The 15,695-nt window shown below is 44.3% G+C and overlaps 1 protein-coding gene across 2 annotated transcripts; it reads left to right on the top strand.

Annotated features, from left to right (window-relative positions):
* Positions 1–2,449: 2,449 nt before the first annotated feature.
* On the top strand, positions 2,450–14,384 carry LOC129835602 (semaphorin-4F-like; the record flags this gene model as incomplete). 2 transcript variants are annotated; one of them, XM_055901301.1, is given in 10 exon segments in its annotated part: positions 2,450–2,645; positions 2,913–2,972; positions 3,656–3,821; positions 6,804–6,913; positions 7,107–7,258; positions 7,522–7,577; positions 7,703–7,814; positions 7,939–8,017; positions 8,444–8,586; positions 8,854–14,384. In XM_055901301.1, coding segments are annotated over 10 exon segments (1,654 nt in total), but the record flags the coding sequence as incomplete, so codon positions are not given.
* Positions 14,385–15,695: the final 1,311 nt, after the last annotated feature.

The raw sequence follows: 15,695 nt of genomic DNA on the forward strand, positions 1-15,695 counted from the left end.
TCATTTAGGAAACCAAGTGAAATCTGTTCAGGAACATCGATAGTAACATGTTTTCGCAACGAAACATTTAAATAAACGTTTGACAGCCCTTCTGCGCGCTGGAGAAAGGAATAAAGGAGAAGAGGAGATGGAAACGAAGGGTGCTGAGATATTCTGGAGCTAAAGGTAATGTGTCACCTAATTAATGAATCCCATTACAAGGCTATTCAAAATCATATACAAATTCACTATAATTGTAAGCTAACTGTATGCCGCCCTGTACAATCAATGACCCAACCACATCGCTTAGGTCTATAGGATCTCTTCCAGACTCCGGGATAGAAAATATTTGAGTGTGGGCCTCCCGAGTGGTGCAGCGGTCTAAGGCACTGCATCGCAGTGCTAGAGGCGTCACTACAGACCCGGGTTTGATCCCAGGCTGTATCACAACCGGCCGTGTTCGGGAGGTCCATATGGCGGCAAGCAAATGGTCCAGTGTCATCCGGGTTAAGGGAGAGTTTGGCCGGGGGGGTTTACGTTGCTCATCGCCATCTAGCGACTCCTTGTGGCGGGCCGGGCGCCTGCAGGCTGACCTCGTCGTCAGTGGAACGGTGTTTCTTCCGACACATTAGTGCAGCTTCTGGGTTAAGTGGGCAGGTGTTAAGGAGCGCGGTTTGCCGGGTCATGTTTCGGAGGATGCATGACTTGACCTTCACCTTCCGAGCCCGTTGGGGCCCGTTGGGGCCCGTTGGGGCCCGTTGGGGCCCGTTGCAGTGATGAGACAAGATCAAAAAGGAGGGTAAAATACAACAACAAAAATATATATATATAGAATATGTATAGACTACTGTTCAAAAGTTTGGGGTCACTTAGAAATGTCATTGTTTTTGAAAGAAAAGCACATTTTTTGTCCATTAAAATAACATCAAATTGATCAGAAATACAGTGTAGACATTGTTAATGTTGTAAATGACTACTGAAGCTGGAAACAGCTGATTTTTAATGGAATATCTACATAGGCGTACAGAGGCCCATTATCACAACGTGTTCCAATGGCACGTTGTGTTAGAGAATCCAAGTTTATAATTTTAAAAGGCTAGTTGATCATTAGAAAACCCTTTTGCAATTATGTTAGCACAGCTGCAAACTGTTGTACTGACTAAAGAAGCAATAAAACTGTCCTTCTTTAGACTAGTTGAGTATCTGAGCATCAGCATTTCTGGGTTCGATTACAGGCTCAAAATGGCCAGAAACAAAGACCTTTCTTCTGAAACTTGTCAGTCTATTCTTGTTCTAAGAAATGAAGGCTATTCCATGCGAGAAATTGCCAAGAAACTGAAGATCTCGTACAATGCTGTGTACTACTGCCTTCACAGAACAGCACAAACTGGTTCTAACCAGAATAGAAAGAGGAGTGTGAGGCCCCGGTGCACAACTAAGCAAGAGGACAAGTACATTAGAGTGTCTAATTTGAGAAACAGACGCCTCACAAGTCCTCAACTGTCAGCTTCATTAAATAGTACCGGCAAAGCACCAGTCTTAACGTCAACAGTAAAGAGGCGACTCCGGGATGCTGGCCTCTATGACTCATGACTGCCGGTGTGGTGGTAATGTGGTCACCATCTTAGCTAACGTCATAATCAACACAGCTACTAGAACTAACGCGTTTGGTATACCCGCTACAATCATGCAGTACAGTCAACAGCAAGCAGTTTAGCAGTTAAGCAGTTACACCTGCGTGCCTCAGTGGCAATAAAGTAATAAACCCAAAAGCTTACCTTGACTTAGGAGAGTTCCAGTGTTGGATAGCCATAGACAGCTAGCTAACATAGCATCCCTCTCTGTTTGACCCGGGTGTTTGAGTAGGCTAAACCAGCTAGCTGCACTTGACACTAGCTAAGTAGAAGTCAAAAATTATATACTGCAAAATATAGCTAGCTATCTTTCGATACTCCTTACATTTGGTATAAATTCATTTGTTCAAAGCTGTTGTCTTTTGCTCTCCTTTGAGTCAATTACTCACCACATTTGATGCACTGCAGCACTAGCTGTAGTTTATGCTTTCAGTACTAGATTCATTCTCTGATCCTTTGATTGGGTGGGCGACATGTCAGTTCATGCTGCAAGACCTCTGATAGGTTGGAGGACGTCCTCCGGAAGTTGTCATAATTACTGTGTAAGTCTATGGAAAGGGGTGAGAACCACGAGCCTCCTAGGTTTTGTATTGAAGTCAATGTAACCAGAGGAGGACGGAAGCGATCTGTCCTCCGGCTACACCATGGTGCTACCCTACAGAGTGCTGCTGAGGCTACTGTAGGCCTTCTTTGCAAAACAGTGTATTGTAATCAATTATTTGGCGACGTGAATATATTTAGTGTAGTTTTATCTAAAAATGATAACGTGTGTGTGTGTGTGTGTGCGTGTGCGTGTGTGTGTGTGCGTGTGTGTGTGTGCGTGTGTGTGTGTGTAGGGAGCATGAGGAGTTGTCAGCGGTGTGTGTCTACAGTCTGGCTGACATCAGTAAAGTGATGGACGGACCCTTTAAGGAACTGAAGAAGACCTGTGAGAACTGGATCAACCCAGAACCAGTACCAACACCTAGACCTGGACAGGTACAGTCTAGAACACATTACCTAGAACCAGTACCAACACCTAGACCTGGACAGGTACAGTCTAGAACACATTACCTAGAACCAGTACCAACACCTAGACCAGGACAGGTACAGTCTAGAACACATTACCTAGAACCAGTACCAACACCTAGACCAGGACAGGTACAGTCTAGAACACATTACCTAGAACCAGTACCAACACCTAGACCCTGACAGGTACCCTGTACCAGGCTACACCAGGACCTGCCTAGTTAAACGATCTATGAGATAGATGAAGGCGTTAAGAACTTTAAATCTCAACTAAATCTTTCCTTTACCCAGTGTCTGAACAGTGCTCTGAGAGCGGAGGGCTTCGAGTCTTCTCTCAAGCTGCCGGACAAGGTAATATATAATACAATATATATATATATATAATGTAATGTCTAGCAATATAAATATACTAATCTATATCAATATAATATTTCTATTTAATGTATAGTAATAATATAAATATACTAATCTATATCAATATAATATATATATAATGTATAGTAATACTATAAATATACTAATCTATATCAATATAATATTTATATATAATGTATAGTAATAATATAAATATACTAATCTATATCAATATAATATTTCTATTTAATGTATAGTAATAATATAAATATACTAATCTATATCAATATAATATATATATATAATGTATAGTAATACTATAAATATACTAATCTATATCAATATAATATTTATATATAATGTATAGTAATAATATAAATATACTAATCTATATCAATATAATATATATATATATATATATATATATATAATGTATAGTAATAATATAAATATAGTAATCTATATCAATATAATATATATAATGTATAGTAATACTATAAATATACTAATCTATATCAATATAATATTTATATATAATGTATAGTAATAATGTAAATATACTAATCTATAACAATATAATATATATATATATAAATAATGTATAGTAATAATATAAATATACTAATCTATATCAATATAATATAATATATGTATAATAATAATATTATATATGTTTGAAGGTGTTGACGTTTATGAGAGACCACCCTCTGATGGAGAACAACGTGATCGCAGCGCCTCTACTGGTGAGGAGGGGCATCACATACACTAAAGTAGCTGTTACCAGGACGACCACGGAGTCGGACGATGATCAGAGAAACACAGCCACCGTGCTGCACCTGGGAACAGGTGAGAGGGGAGGGGGGGAGGAGAGTGAGAAAGTAGGGGTGGAGTGGATGGAGAGAAAGGAGTGTTGGTGGGGTAAAGGATGGATGGATTGATGGTAAAAGAAGGATGGATGATAAAGGAAGGATGGATGATAAAGGATGGATGGTAAAAGAAGGATGGATGTAAAAGAAGGATGGATGATAAAGGAAGGATGGATGGTAAAGAAAGGATGGATGATTAAGGAGGATGGATGGTAAAGAAAGGATGGATGATTAAGAAGGATGGATGATTAAGGAGGATGGATGGTAAAGAAAGGATGGATGATTAAGAAGGATGGATGATTAAGAAGGATGGATGATTAAGAAGGATGGATGGTAAAGGATGGATGGATGGTAAAAGAAGGATGGATGGTAAAGGAAGGATGGATGGTAAAAGAAGGATGGATGATAAAGAAAGGATGGATGATTAAGAAGGATGGATGATTAAGAAGGATGGATGATTAAGAAGGATGGATGGTAAAGGATGGATGGATGGTAAAAGAAGGATGGATGATAAAGGAAGGATGGATGATAAAGGAAGGATGGATGATTAAGAAGGATGGATGGTAAAGGATGGATGGATGGTAAAAGAAGGATGGATGGTAAAGGAAGGATGGATGGTAAAAGAAGGATGGATGATAAAGGAAGGATGGATGATTAAGGAGTGTTGGTGGGGTAAAAGAAGGATGGATGAAAAAGGGAGAATGGATGATAAAGGGAGTGGGGATGATAAAGAGAGTGGGGATGATAAAGGGAGTGGGGATGATAAAGGGAGGATGGATGATAAAGGGAGTGGGGATGATGAAGGGAGTGGGGATGATAAAGGGATGATGAATGATAAAGGGAAGATGGATGATAAAGGAAGGATGGATGATTAAGGAGTGGGAATGATAAAGGGAGGATGGATGATAAAAGGGAGTGGGGATGATAAAGGGAGGATGGGTGATAAAGGGAGTGGGGATGATAAAGGGAGTGGGGATGATAAAGGGAGTGGAGATGATAAAGGGAGTGGGGATGATAAAGGGAGGATGGATGATAAAGGGAGTGGGGATGATGAAGGGAGTGGGGATGATAAAGGGAGGAGGATGATAAAGGGAGGATGGATGATAAAAGGAGTGGGGATGATAAAGGGAGTGGAGATGATAAAGGGAGTGGAGATGATAAAGGGAGTGGAGATGATAAAGGGAGTGGGGATGATAAAGGGAGGATGGATGATAAAGGGAGTGGGGATGATGAAGGGAGGATGGATGATAAAGGGAGTGGGGATGATGAAGGGAGGATGGATGATAAAGGGAGTGGGGATGATAAAGGGAGGAGGATGATAAAGGGAGGATGGATGATAAAGGGAGGATGGATGATAAAGGGAGGAGGATGATAAAGGGAGGAGGATGATAAAGGGAGTGGGGATGATAAAGGGAAGATGGATGATAAAAGGAGTGGGGATGATAAAGGGAGTGGGGATGATAAAGGGAGTGGGGATGATAAAGGGAGTGGGGATGATAAAGGGAGTGGGGATGATAAAGGGAGGATGGATGATAAAGGGAGTGGGGATGATGAAGGGAGGATGGATGATAAAGGGAGTGGGGATGATGAAGGGAGGATGGATGATAAAGGGAGTGGGGATGATAAAGGGAGGAGGATGATAAAGGGAGGATGGATGATAAAGGGAGGATGGATGATAAAGGGAGGAGGATGATAAAGGGAGGAGGATGATAAAGGGAGTGGGGATGATAAAGGGAAGATGGATGATAAAAGGAGTGGGGATGATAAAGGGAGTGGGGATGATAAAGGGAGTGGGGATGATAAAGGGAGTGGGGATGATAAAGGGAGGATGGGTGATAAAGGGAGTAGGGATGATAAAGGGAGGATGGGTGATAAAGGGAGTGGGGATGATAAAGGGAGGATGGATGATAAAGGGAGTGGGGATGATAAAGGGAGGAGGATGATAAAGGGAGGGGTGATGATAAAGGGAAGATGGATGATAAAAGGAGTGGGGATGATAAAGGGAGTGGGGATGATAAAGGGAGTGGGGATGATAAAGGGAGTGGGGATGATAAAGGGAGGATGGGTGATAAAGGGAGTAGGGATGATAAAGGGAGGATGGGTGATAAAGGGAGTAGGGATGATAAAGGGAGGATGGATGATAAAGGGAGTGGGGATGATAAAGGGAGTGGGGGTGATAAAGGGAGTGGGGATGATAAAGGGAGGAGGATGATAAAGGGAGTAGGGATGATAAAGGGAGTGGGGATGATAAAGGGAGGATGGATGATGAAGGGAGGATGGATGATAAAGGGAGTGGGGATTATATAGGGAGTGGGGATGGTAAAGGGAGTGGGTATGATAAGGGGAGTAGGGATGATAAAGGGAGGATGGATGATAAAGGGAGGTTGGATGATAAAGGGAGTGGGGATGATAAAGGGAGGATGATGATAAAGGGAGGATGGATGATAAAGGGAGTGGGGAAGATACAGGGAGTGGGGATGATAAAGGGAGGATGGATGATAAAGGGAGGAATGATGAAAAAGGGAGTGGGATGAAAAAGGGAGTGGGGATGATAAAGGGTGTGGGGATGATAAAGGGAGCAGGGATGATAAAGTGAAAGGAAGGAAGTCTTCTGGAAGGCGAAAGGAGGGATCTTGAAAATACTTTAAAAATAATGATTGTGACAAAGATAACTCCAAATGAGAGTGCGCTTTAACTTTGTTAATGTGTCTATGTGTGTGTCTATGTGTGTGTCTATGTGTGTTTGTGTGTCTATGTGTGTGTCTCTGTGTGTTTGTGTGTCTATGTGTGTGTGTGTGTGTGTCTATGTGTGTGTCTATGTGTGTCTATGTGTGTGTCTCTGTGTGTTTGTGTGTCTATGTGTGTGTGTGTGTGTGTGTGTGTGTGTGTGTGTGTGTGTGTGTGTGTGTGTGTGTGTGTGTGTGTGTGTGTGTGTGTGTGTGTGTGTGTGTGTGACCACCAGATCGTGGGGAGCTCCATAGAGTACTGGTGGTAGGACACATCACTACACTACTACAGGAGATACCTCTCTTCTCTGCACAGGAACCTGTCAACAACATACTGCTACACAAGGTAACACACACACACACACACACACACACACACACACACACACACACGCACACACACACACACACACACACACACAAGCTAAACTTACAAGCTAAACTTCTATTCCTCTTTCTCTTCTATTCCCCTCCCTCCCTCCCTCCCTCCCTCCCTCCCTCCCTCCCTCCCTCCCTCCCTCCCTCCCTCCCTCCCTCAGGGGCAGGCTCTAGTAGGTACCCCCCTATCCCTGGCCCGTGTGGGGGCAGAGGGATGCAGCCTGTACCCCAGCTGTGAGGTGTGTGCCCGGGCCAGAACCCTGGGGTGTGTGTGGAGGGCCAAAGAGGGAGCCTGTGGCCCCAGCATGACAGAGTGAGTAACACACACACACACACACACACACACACACACACACACACACACACACACACACACACACACACACACACACACACACACACACACACACAGACACACACACACACACGCACGTGCACACAATCTTACCCTCGGTGTGTGTGTGTGTGTGTGTGTGTGTGTGTGTGTGTGTGTGTGTGTGTGTGTGTGTGTGTGTGTGTGTGTGTGTGTGTGTGTGTGTGTGTGTGTGTGTGTGTGTGTGTGTGTGTGTGTTGCAGGCCCATCCAGGGACAGGAGGTAGAAGATGCTCTGAAGCTGTGTGCCAGTGGAGAAGGTGAAACTGCTTGATATTCAATGATAATACCATCAACAAAGTTTACATTACTGCAAAGACTTTCCAGGTTATAGATGCAAATGATCAATATAAAAAACAGTCATTTTGTTTTTAACTCCCTCCAGGTCGTTGTTCCCCGATCCTGAGGGAGCTGCGTGTCTCTGTGGGTCTCCATGTTCTGCTGCCCTGCGTCCAGGTGTCAACACACCCCTGTACCTGGGAACACCCACCACACAGGTGATGCTTCATACAATGAATAATAAAAATAACAACAACAAATACAAATAACAACGTCAAGAAGAACAATTATACATGTCTCATTTTATCTTGTTATTTCTGCATGTGATGTTTTTCTCCCCAGACACACCCGTCAACATCACTCTGACCTGGAGGTCACTGTCACAGAGGAAAGCCTGGGGACATACACCTGCCTCTGTCAGGTAGGCTGAACACACACCACACACACATACATACATATCCCCCCTTCTCCTCTCTCCCTCCTGTCCCCCCTCTCCCCTCTCACCCTCCTGCCCCCTCTCTCCCTCCTGTCCCCCCTCTCCCCTCTCTCCCTCCTGCCCCCTCTCTCCCTCCTGTCCCCCCTCTCCCCTCTCTCCCTCCTGCCCCCTCTCTCCCTCCTGTCCCCCCTCTCCCCTCTCTCCCTCCTGCCCCCTCTCTCCCTCCTGTCCCCCCTCTCCCCTCTCTCCCTCCTGCCCCCTCTCTCCCTCCTGTCCCCCCTCTCCCCTCTCGTCCCCCCTAGCACATGTCTCTCCCCCACCAGGAGGGTGGACCAGGGGGTAAAGACGAGGGTCCTGACTATGGAGAAGTGAATTCTTAATGACTTGTTTTACTGTGTGTTTGTGGTCCAGGAGGGTGGACCAGGGGGTAAGGAGGAGAGTCCTGCCTGTCGCAGAGCCTCCTACCATCTCACCCTGGAGGGTCCGAGCGCTGGGGGGGCTGTGGCGATGGCTGGAGGACGTCACCTACTGGCCATCTACATGCTCTGCTTCATGTAGGATAAACACACACACACACACACACACACACACACACACACACACACACACACACACACACACACACACACACACACACACACACACACACACACACACACACACACACACGTGGACACACACACGTGGACACGCACATGCACACAAGCATATGCACGTACCTATGCATGTACGTACACACACATACATCTTCACTCACTCTTTGCTGCTCTCAAAACTGAACTAAATCTGTCTTTAACACCCTGATCCCCTCTCTCCCCCAGCCTGGGAGTCGCCCTCGGATGCTTCCTTCTCTACTTCCTGTCCCGCCGACGTGGGATTGGCCAGCGCCATCCAGACCACTCCCTTTCCTCTGAGAAAGGGCAGGACCTGCTGGGCTCCTCGGCGACCCCGCAGTCACCTAGCAGCGGCAGTTTGCTGTCGGAGGGGTTCCCATTAACGGAGAAGAGAGGAAATGGAACGCTGCTACTGACACACCACCACGGCAACGGCAACGGTGGTCACCACGGCAACTACGGTGTCGCTGGCGGCAACGGCGGCTGCGACGGTAACCACGGCAACGGCGGCGGCGGCCACGGCAACGCCGGCTACGCCAACAACGCTAACTGTAACGTGCAGATGGCAGCGAGCGCTGTGAATGGGCTGAAGCTTCACGTTCAGGAGATGGTGACGGACGAGAGGAGGGGGGGAGAGAGGGAGAGGAGGAGGTCGGAGGGGGGACAGGGGGATGAGGAGGACGAGGGGCTGGGGGAGGTGTTGGGGGGACTGGAGCAGGAGTTAGCGGGGTTTGCGTTGTTTAAGTTACCAGCACCATTAGCCCAGTGTGAGGAGAGTTCTATCTGATACACGGTGATAGAGGCATGACCAAGATACACGTGTTGAGAAACGAGACACATAGCCTGCGTCCCAAAGGCCACCCTGGTTCATGAGCACTGCACTATATAGAGAATAGTGTGCCATTTGAGACGCAGCCGAAAAGAGAGACATTACTGAGCTCTTCTCTGTCTATTGCTGAACACAGATGAAACAGGGATAAAAGAGAGACATTACTGAGCTCTTCTCTGTCTATTGCTGAACACAGATGAAACAGGGATGAAAAGACAGAAAGGGTGGGATGAGGAGATAAAACACTAGTGATGTTATACACATACAAAAGCCATACTCTTTCTCTCTCTCTATCTCTCTCTCTCTTGCTTTTTCTCTCTCTATCTCTCTCTCTCTTGCTTTTTCTCTCTCTATCTCTCTCTCTCTTGCTTTTTCTCCATCTCTCTCTCTCTCTTGCTTTTTCTCTCTCTATCTCTCTCTCTCTTGCTTTTTCTCTCTCTATCTCTCTCTCTCTTGCTTTTTCTCCATCTCTCTCTCTTCTCTCTCTCTCTCTATTTCTCTCTCTCTCTCGCTTTTCTCTCTCTATTTCTCTCCCTCTCCCTCACGACCTCTCTGTCTTTTTTCTCTCAACAACCAATCCAAGTCACAAAGGGGTCCCAGAGCCACACCGTGCCCAGGCAGACTGCACCGATACTGGGCGTGATGTGGCGAGAGGTCAGCTTCTTATACCAAACCTCCAGCAGGACACTCAGACTGCTATTAATGAAGGCTGACGTTACGTTCCAATAATCTCTCCTTTCTCCCGAAGTGTGCACACTTTTGGGAAAAAGGTAGAAAATCAGGACACAGCCCTGAAACTATGGATCTGTCTCAGACCTCTCAGATGGACTGTAAATGGCTGAGGTTAGATTAGAGGTTAGAGGTCAACAGTTTAAAGGTCATGATTGAAAAAGAGAGTTCCTAAATATAAAGACATGAACTGGAGATCCAGACGGAACGTTAAGACAAGAAAGACAAGAAAATAAGAAAATTGGAATGCCGGAATTACATTTTGGAAAATTCTGGAATTTTCAGACTGGGAACATTCATATTTGGGAAAACTGAGAGGGATTCTGTTATGGAATTTCAGCCTCACCTGAATGAACACCCGCCATTTTGTTTCTCTGATTGAGGGAATTTTTCCCAAATAACACCTACTTCTGACCAGAGCTCTATAGGTCACAAGTAGTGCACTATGTAGGAGATAGGGTGGCATTAGAGACGAAGCCAGGGGTTTCAATCAAAACGTCCTGTATGTTTTTAATAATAATAATAATAATAAAGCCTTTTAATATAATGTAACTAGACGATGTTGTTTTACAGTTACAGTAGAAGTTGGAGACGACTCTATAAAAACAGAATGTTGTTTTTCACAGTACATATTTAGAATTAGGGGTGACTCGAGTAACCCTGGAGATCCTCGAGTAACCCTGGAGATCCTCGAGTAACCCTGGAGATCCCCGAGTAACCCCGGAGATCCTCGAGTAACCCCGGAGATCCTCGAGTAACCCCAGAGATCCTCGAGTAACCCTGGAGATCCTCGAGTAACCCTGGAGATCCTCGTGTAACCCTGGAGATACTCGAGTAACCCTGGAGATCCTCGAGTAACCCTGGAGATCCTCGAGTAACCCCGGAGATCCTCGAGTAACCCTGGAGATCCTCGAGTAACCCCGGAGATCCTCGAGTAACCCTTTTTTCTCAATGGTTCATATTTGCACCTTCGGTTAGTTGAGGGGTTATTGGAGGAACCTTTAATAAACGTGTCAAACTCCTTCCACAGAGGATCGAGTGTCTAAGGGTTTACGCTCCACCATTGTACTTGATTGATGAATTAAGGTAATTAATTAGTAAGGATCTCCCTTCACCTGGTTGTCCAAGTCTATATATTAAAAAAACAGCATACACTCGACCCTTCCATGGAATGAGTTTGACACGCCTGCTTTAATGGTTCCTGTAGCAACGGGTTCCTGTAGCAACCGGGAGTGGAGGCGTGACTTAGTAGGGGCGTGGCTTTAAGATCTATATATTTTTTGTCCACCTGTGAGATTAAATGTCATTCCTGTTCATCCGTTCTGTTGTATTGTCATCACATGTTACGGTTGAACACTGACAGTTTTGTATCTTCAATGAGGCTAACAGAGTTCCTCAACAGCTTTACGCAAATCATCACTTTATTACTGTATGGAATCAGCAATGTTAATATTAGAATATGTAATACACATAAATATTCAAGGAACATGTTAATTTGCAGTGTACAAACTTTACATGATGAACAGGAATGACATTTTCACTAACGGGTGACCAAAAATAACTATCTGAAAGCCACGCCTCCAATAAGTCACGCCTCCAATCTGATAGACTGCCACCTCTACAATATATTATTAAAAAGGTTCAAAATGTAATCCCTCCTGTCACAAAAAGTTTGAACCTTTACATATGGGTTTCTCAAAGACCCTTTTCAGAGGGGTTCTTTCAGGAATCTTTTTCAGCTAGAATGGTTCTCCCGGGCACCTTTACATCTGAGATTGTACAGTGGAGTTTGGGGAGGAGACCATAGAAGCACAATGACTAGAAAGGACATTCCCCATTCAAATCAATGGGTTTGAAATAGGTGGACCGGCAGCCATTAAACAAGTGGGATTCTATTTCTATGGCAACGCTGATGATGTCACAATAGCGTAAAACACTGCCGTAGTTGAATGATCATCGGGTTAGAATATGTAGAGCCAGGAGTTTCTCCCGACCAAGTTATCTGCCCAGGATAAACTCTAGGCCCCCTTTTTACAGGCTAGGACCCCAGTGTGCGTCCCAATAATACATACTTTTCTCCTGAACACTCGTTCACTACTCCGCACAAATGTAAAAACGTTGGATTGGAGGCATGGGCTAGTGTGAGTTTCCATCATATTAGTTCTAAGATAGGACCCATAGAATTTCCCGAGCAGATCATTTGATTCATAGCACCAATACTACTGCTTTTAAAGGTGGTTGTGGAGGTGGTTAAAGGTGGTTAACACTGCGCGTGGCGGCTCAATCGTAAATATCCTTTAAAATGCAGATTGGGATTTGGATTGAATCCCGGCCTAAGAAAAAACTCTTGAGCCCCAAGTACGGCATATGTTGAACACAGGCCTGTGGCAGTCAGTCAGGCACAGCCCTTTGTCAGCTGATTTTGAGCGACAAACACTGCCATCCAATGGAATCACTGCATTTTAAACTACAACCAACTTTTGAAGGTGAAAAGAAACACCAGAATCCTGATTTTGAATAAGAATTAAGTTTTTTTTAATTCTGGAGAATATTTTGAGAAATAAAGCCGAAGTAATATATCTTATAATGACAGGCACTATAGCCAACAATTTGAATAAGAGGAGGGAGTTATACAAAAAGAAGAAAGAAAGAAAAGAAAAGAAAGATAAATAGCTGACAGGTTATCTCCAACACTATCCGCCTATGAGTCTCTGTGCACCCTATTCCCTTTATAATGCACTACTTTTGACCAGGATCCAAAGGGCAAAATGGGTGCACTATATAGGGAATAGGGTGTGATTTGGAACACACTTAGTATGTATGTATAGAGATGAGCAGCGATGCTATGAGCTTGTATGGCCACTGGGTGGCGACGTCATACAATCTTTCAGTATCTTCTTCTTCTAGTAGAATTGGTACACAACGGTACATACGTGGCAATGATAGAACTCTAACACTTCTCTCTCTCTCTCTGTCTCTCTCTCTCTCTCTCCAGAATATTACCCTCTCTTTGACCTCTACTTTAAATACGTATGATAAAGGTGTACAGTACAGATATGTTGGATTCTAAGGAGGCTTCCCAAATGCAGCACTGTTCCCTTTATAGTGCACTATATTTGCGCTTTGGTCAAAAGTAGTGAACTATGTAGGGAATAGGGTGCTATATTGGGATACACACTAAGGATTTATCTTTATAATTTATATACTGTATGATGATGATAAAAAAAAAATGTGTACATTTGTTTTGAATACCAGGCTCTAACGTGGTAAACGAACATCCGGGACAATCATATTAGTATGATGTGTTACGTTTGGTATGGTTACATAAGAAAGAAGGTTACTTAAGGCAAAAATGAAAGGAGGATGGTTGGGTGTACATGTAACAGTATAGGTTCCGTCCCTCTCCTCGCCCCTACCTGGGCTCGAACCAGGGACCCTCTGCACACATCAACAACTGCCTCCCACGAAGCATCGTTACCCATCGCTCCACAAAAGCCGCAGCCCTTGTTGAGCAAGGGGAACAACTACTTCAAGGTCTCAGAGCGAGTGACGTTACCGATTGAAACGCTAACTAGCTAGCCATTTCACATCAGGTTACATACATATAATACACACATCTGGCAACCCTAAAGTTGTGTGTTCTAATCTCATCACAGACAACTTTAGCCTTTTAGTTAATTAGCTACTTTGCAACTACTTAGCATGTTAGCTAACCCTTCTCCTAACCCTAACCTTAACCCTTTAACCTCACTCCTAACCTTAACCCTAACCCCTAGCCTAGCACCTACAGTAGGTGACGTTAGTGTTAGCCACCTAGCTAACGTTAGCCACAACACATTGGAAATCATAACATATACATATTGAACATTCATAACATATTGTACAAATTGCAATTCGTGAACATATACAAAATGGGTGAATCCACAAATGAATATATACAGTACCATACCAAATATAAAATATCGTACTAAAAATTTGAGGGTCCCAGATTTTTGTTTACAATGTTTCTTCTATCCCAGGTTGTGAATACTAGAGATTATTTGTATGTGGGCAACTGTGTGTGTGTGTGTGTGTATGCATGTGTGTGTGTATGCATGTGTGTGTGTGTGTGTGTGTATGCATGTGTGTGTGTGTGTGTGGATTGTGATGCTTTCTGTCAATTAAAGGCTACTTACAGTTCCTCCTATGGCTTACTGGTCTGTCTTTCTGTCTGTGTGTCTTACTGGTCTGTGTTTCTGTCTGTGTGTCTTACTGGTCTGTCTTTCTGTCTGTGTGTCTTACTGGTCTGTCTTTCTGTCTGTGTGTCTTACTGGTCTGTCTTTCTGTCTGTGTGTCTTACTGGTCTGTCTTTCTGTCTGTGTGTCTTACTGGTCTGTCTTTCTGTCTGTGTGTCTTACTGGTCTGTCTTTCTGTCTGTGTGTCTTACTGGTCTGTCTTTCTGTCTGTGTGTCTTACTGGTCTGTCTTTCTGTCTGTGTGTCTTACTGGTCTGTCTTTCTGTCTGTGTGTCATACTGGTCTGTCTTTCTGTCTGTGTGTCATACTGGTCTGTCTTTCTGTCTGTGTGTCTTACTGGTCTGTCTTTCTGTCTGTGTGTCTTACTGGTCTCTCTTTCTGTCTGTGTGTCTTACTGGTCTGTCTTTCTGTCTGTGTGTCTTACTGGTCTGTCTTTCTGTCTGTGTGTCTTACTGGTCTGTCTTTCTGTCTGTGTGTCTTACTGGTCTGTCTTTCTGTCTGTGTGTCTTACTGGTCTGTCTTTCTGTCTGTGTGTCTTACTGGTCTGTCTTTCTGTCTGTGTGTCTTACTGGTCTGTCTTTCTGTCTGTGTGTCTTACTGGTCTGTCTTTCTGTCTGTGTGTCTTACTGGTCTGTCTTTCTGTCTGTGTGTCTTACTGGTCTGTCTTTCTGTCTGTGTGTCTTACTGGTCTTTCTTTCTGTCTGTGTGTCATACTGGTCTGTCTTTCTGTCTGTGTGTCATACTGGTCTGTCTTTCTGTCTGTGTGTCTTACTGGTCTGTCTTTCTGTCTGTGTGTCTTACTGGTCTGTCTTTCTGTCTGTGTGTCATACTGGTCTGTCTTTCTGTCTGTGTGTCATACTGGTCTGTCTTTCTGTCTGTGTGTCATACTGGTCTGTCTTTCTGTCTGTGTGTCTTACTGGTCTGTCTTTCTGTCTGTGTGTCTTACTGGTCTGTCTTTCTGTCTGTGTGTCATACTGGTCTGTCTTTCTGTCTGTGTGTCATACTGGTCTGTCTTTCTGTCTGTGTGTCTTACTGGTCTGTCTTTCTGTCTGTGTGTCTTACTGGTCTGTCTTTCTGTCTGTGTGTCTTACTGGTCTGTCTTTCTGTCTGTGTGTCTTACTGGTCTGTCTTTCTGTCTGTGTGTCTTACTGGTCTGTCTTTCTGTCTGTGTGTCTTTCTGTCTGTGTGTCTTACTGGTCTGTCTTTCTGTCTGTGTGTCTTTCTGTCTGTGTGTCTTACTGGTCTGTCTTTCTGTCT

The sequence above is a fragment of the Salvelinus fontinalis genome, chromosome 36 (assembly GCF_029448725.1).
Source record: "Salvelinus fontinalis isolate EN_2023a chromosome 36, ASM2944872v1, whole genome shotgun sequence".
NCBI classification, from domain to species: Eukaryota; Metazoa; Chordata; class Actinopteri; order Salmoniformes; family Salmonidae; genus Salvelinus; species Salvelinus fontinalis.